The sequence below is a fragment of the Poecilia reticulata genome, linkage group LG5, assembly GCF_000633615.1.
Source record: "Poecilia reticulata strain Guanapo linkage group LG5, Guppy_female_1.0+MT, whole genome shotgun sequence".
Lineage (NCBI taxonomy): Eukaryota > Metazoa > Chordata > Actinopteri > Cyprinodontiformes > Poeciliidae > Poecilia > Poecilia reticulata.
In genome coordinates, this window is record NC_024335.1 from 435124 (window position 1) to 439585 (window position 4462).

Here is a 4462-nt window from a genome sequence, read left to right on the forward strand (position 1 = left end):
ACACACACACACACACATGCACACGCACACACACGCGCGCACCCATACACACACATACAAACACACACACATGCACACACGCGCACACACATACACACGCACGCGCACACACACGCATACACACACACACGCGCACACACACATACACACACACGCACACACATACACACGCACGCGCACACACACGCATACACACACACGCGCGCGCACACACATACACACACGCGCACACACATGCACACGCACGCACACACATACACACACGCATGCGCACACACACACACGCACACATGCACACACACACACATACACACACACTCACGCAAACACACGCGCATACAAACACACCCATACAAACACACACACACACACGTACACGCTCATACACGCACGCACGCACACACACACACACACACACCTACACACACACACACACACAGGAACCAGGCAGGTTGGGTTTGGAGGTTTATTAGTCGATACAGACGAGGTGCAGAGGATGCAGTGAGAACATAGAAACAAACCAGGCAGAGTGGAGGAGGGAACCAGAACCTCTGGATGATTCTGGTTCCTGGCTGGTTCTGGTTAATCGGGCCCTACATGCCGGTCTGGTGAACAGAACTAGGAAGCTACAGAACTCTAGAAAACGGTTTGGTGCTGAAGGCGTTGCTGCAGTTAAAGGGACAGGCCGTGCTTAAAGGGACGCAGCGGTTCATGCTCTGTCTTTGGTCTGGACTCGGCCGGTTCTGACCCGTCACAGTGCGCCGGTTCTGGGCTCAGCGGTCGGACCTGAGCTAACAGGATTCAGGGTCAGAATTGCACTTGTTGGGGGTGAGAGGAGGGGTGTTGGGGAGGAAGTGGTGAGGGGCTGTGCCATCTCTGTCCTGTCGCTATGGCAACATGATGGGCGTGTCGGAGAAGACGGACATGTAAGAGTCCGTCTCCCCGGCGCGCTGCTGAGGCTCCGCCCCCAGCCGGCCGTTCTGCTGCTCTCTGATTGGCTCCAGAAACACAACATGCTTGTTGCTACTGACCTTGCGGCCGGGGCCCTCGGTGGACGCCGGTGGCGTCGGCGTGAGGATGGAGGACTGGGCGCTGCCCGCCCCGCCCTCCTTGCCTTGGCTCTGGGCGGTGGCTGCCAGGGGGCGGGGCCTGGGCCAGGGCGGGCAGCGGCAGGGCGTCAGGTACAGGTAGACCAGGACCAGCAGCAGGCTGACCACGCAGCCCAGCAGGGTGGTGAAGCCCGTGTTGAAGGGCTCGGCGGCATCAGTGGCCGGCCGCGGCAGCACCGTCACGTTGACCTCCCGGGAGTCGTTCAGCCGCCGCGCCTGCGCCACGCACACGTAGATCCCAGAGTCCCGCTCTTGGGGCGCCGTCATCGCCAGGCTGCCGTTAGCAAACATCCTGATGGAGCCGTTGTTCCCAGGCGGAGCCACGTACTCCAGCTGCGGCGTGAGCCAGAAGAAGGCGGCGCCGCGGCCGGACAAAGACGTGACGCAGTGCAGCAGCAGCGGCGCCCCCGCCCTCACCGACACACTGGCCTCCTGCTGCGGCGGCGCCGTCACATTGCAGCGCTCGAAGTAGCGCCGGTGCAGGAGAAAGAGGATGCCGCTGCGCTGGACTCCAGCGACCAGGCAGACGTGCTCCTGGCGGAAGAACCGGACCGACGCGAAGCCTTTCTGCTCCCACCGTCGGAACAGGGAGAACATGGCGCAGTCGCACACCAGCGAGTTGTTGTGCAGGTAGAGCCCCTCCTGCAGGGCCGGCGGCAGGCCGGAGATGTCCGCCAGCGGCAGCTTGGGCAGCCGGTTGGAGGACAGGTCCAGCAGGGTCAGCTGCCGGTGACCGTCTGTCTGGATGCTGAAGAAGGGGAAGTCGGTGAGACGGTTGTGGCTGAGGTAGGCCTTCCGGAGGCCGGTCAGTCCGGACAGGGCGGAGCTCTCCACGTGTTTGATCCGGTTGTTGAACAGCAGCAGCTCCTCCAGCGCCGCCAGCTCCTGGAAGTCGCTCTGCTTCAGGACCAGCAGCTGATTGGACGACAGGTCCAGGTGTCTCAGGCGTCCGGAGGAGTTCCTGAAGGCGCCGGGCCGGATGGCGCTCAGCTGGTTGTGGGCCAGCCGCAGCACCTCCAGCTGCAGCAGCCCCTGGAAGGCGCCCGGCTCCAGCTGCTGGATCCGGTTGTGGTTCAGGTCCAGAGTGGCGGCGGAGGCCGGCAGCGCTGCGGGGACCCGGTCCAGATCCAGCGCCGGGCAGCTCAGGATGTCCGCCATGCAGAGGCACCGGGGCGGGCAGGCGGCGCCCCGAACCGCACTCAGCCGCACACACGCCATCAGAACCACCACAGGCCACTGCGCCCCCTGCAGGACGGCGGCCAGCATGATGCGTCCAGCAAACCGAACTGCAGCAGAGTCAGAGCCGCTCACATCCTCCCGCTCGGGGCTTCATCTCTTCTCCACTCGATGTTCTGAGAAGTTCAGACCTCTGGCTGCTTCCCGTCTCTCATTCTCACCAGGAAACTCTGGACCTGATGAAGCTGCACGGATCTCAGTCCAGCCTGAAGAATCAGGAGGTTCTGGTTCCAGACTCGCTCAGCTGGAAACGCGGATAGGATCCAGGAAGTTGACCCGCTAGTTTCCCAGTTTGGAAGCTCCCAGTCGACACTCTGTCGTCCTGCCGGCGCCGCCGCTCTGAGTTACAGCAGCATCCTGTCCGCCCGGCTGATTTACTGTGTGTCGCTGCTGCTGCTGCTGCTCAGAGAGCTTAAAGTTGCTGCAGAAGCGGTTCTGTTCTGGTCCGGATCCTCGGATCTCGGAGCGTTTGCCGTCGCTGCCTCCGTCTGTTTGCTGCTCGTTTGTGAGCGGCGTCTGCCTCTGGTGGTGCTTTTCCAGCTCCTCCTCTCCTCCGCTGCTCCAGCCCTCCGGACCCCCTCCGCCTCCCTGCGTTCCCTGCTCTGCTGTTTGCCTCCTGCTCTCACTTTGTTTTCACCCTCTCTGATGGCTTATGCTGCCACAGAAGGAGCCGTGTGAGGCGCATTTCACGGCGAATCTGATTGGCTGCAGAGACGTGCAAATGAGCGCTGCGGCTTGGGAAGCAGAGGAAACGTTTAGGAGACGATGTTTGCATCCCATTTGTTGAGGTCCCACCATCACTGCTGAACATCCGTCCTGTAAAATCATTTTATCTCCATCATTCCAAAACAATTCAACCAAAAATAAAAACCATTCAAACGCATGAAGACATTTGCAAATCTAACACCAGCGGGCTGACAGCTGCTAGCTTAAATGTAGAGACGCTAGCATGAGGAGAGCTGGTCTGACTGCACTGATCGATTAGTAGAACCTGTTGGACCGGGTCAGATAAAAACCCGACCAAATGGTCTGAGCATCTCAGGGTCCCAGAAACCGCTGAGCTCAGCGCCGAGAGCAACATTCAGATGATTAGAGGAACTAACAGCAGCTGCTCAAACCGATGGAACAACCGGGTCATCGCCTCCAGAACCACCGACCCATTTACAGATCAGAGGAGGCGGCTTCAGGTCCACGACCTTAACAGCCCCAATGACCCAAACTGCCCTGTTAGTGACCCTAACTGCCCCGTTAGTGACCCTAACTGCCCNTTAGTGACCCTAACTGCCCCGTTAGTGACCCTAACTGCCCTACTAGTCTAATTGTCAAATGCATCAATACACATCCAATATTGCTGATTATTGTTGAACAATGTCTCAGTTATTGCCGTTATAAGAACCGTGTTCTGGTGGTTCTGACCGACCCGTTGTGCTCGGTCTGTCCAGCCACGGTCAGGTCCGTTTGGGATAAACGTCTCAGAGGAACCAGAGAAGCATCCAGCTGCCTCCGCTGAAGCTCCGGGTCTGAACTGGGCTCAGGTTCCTTTCATGACGGATCTCAGCCCAGGTTTCATAAAGAGCTGGTTCTGATTCTAGTCTTTGTTGGATCCGGTAGTTGTCCAGGTGAAACATGTTTCCCAGCAGCAGCAGCTCATCTTTCTGCTCGTTATTCATTCAGCTGAAATCTGAGTCTCTGCAAACAGTTCCTGTGATGCACCTGCTGCTCTGAGCCAACCTGCAGCTCGTCATCCTCCTGGCTGGTTCTGATCCGGTTCTGATCCGGTTCTGATCCGGTTCTGATCCCGGCCGTCAGCTGCACTGTGGCGCTCAGAGCTTCTGGTTGATGGAGGTGACCTGCAGTCAGTCACATGACCTGACGGTGACACCTGGACCGCCTCTCACCTGTAGGACAGCAGGTGTCGCTCACAGAGTCCTGATGGCCAGCAGAAAATCTGAAAGGTGCAGAAAACGTCATTCTGGTTTTATAAGAAAAGGCTTTTAATTTGAAGGCGACTGAGGAGCTTCTGCAGCTCCGGATGAGAGACGGGAAGAGCTGCATCTTCATCACAGTTATCTTCATCTTCATCTTCATCACAGTTATCATCATCATCATCTTCATCA

At 58.4% G+C, this 4462-nt stretch overlaps 2 protein-coding genes across 7 annotated transcripts in view; one reads left to right on the forward strand and one right to left on the reverse strand.

Annotated features, from left to right (window-relative positions):
* The window catches only part of amigo3 (adhesion molecule with Ig-like domain 3), a 5556-nt gene extending 3092 nt beyond the window's left edge, over nucleotides 1-2464 (reverse strand). The window contains exon 1 of the mRNA XM_008408230.2: nucleotides 1032-2464. Coding sequence (XP_008406452.1) covers nucleotides 1032-2375 — 1344 coding nt within the window. The 5' untranslated portion in view covers nucleotides 2376-2464. The remainder of the gene's footprint in view (nucleotides 1-1031) is intronic.
* Nucleotides 1-4462, forward strand: part of rnf123 (ring finger protein 123) — a 54491-nt gene that overhangs the window by 41342 nt on the left and 8687 nt on the right. The window lies entirely within an intron of this gene.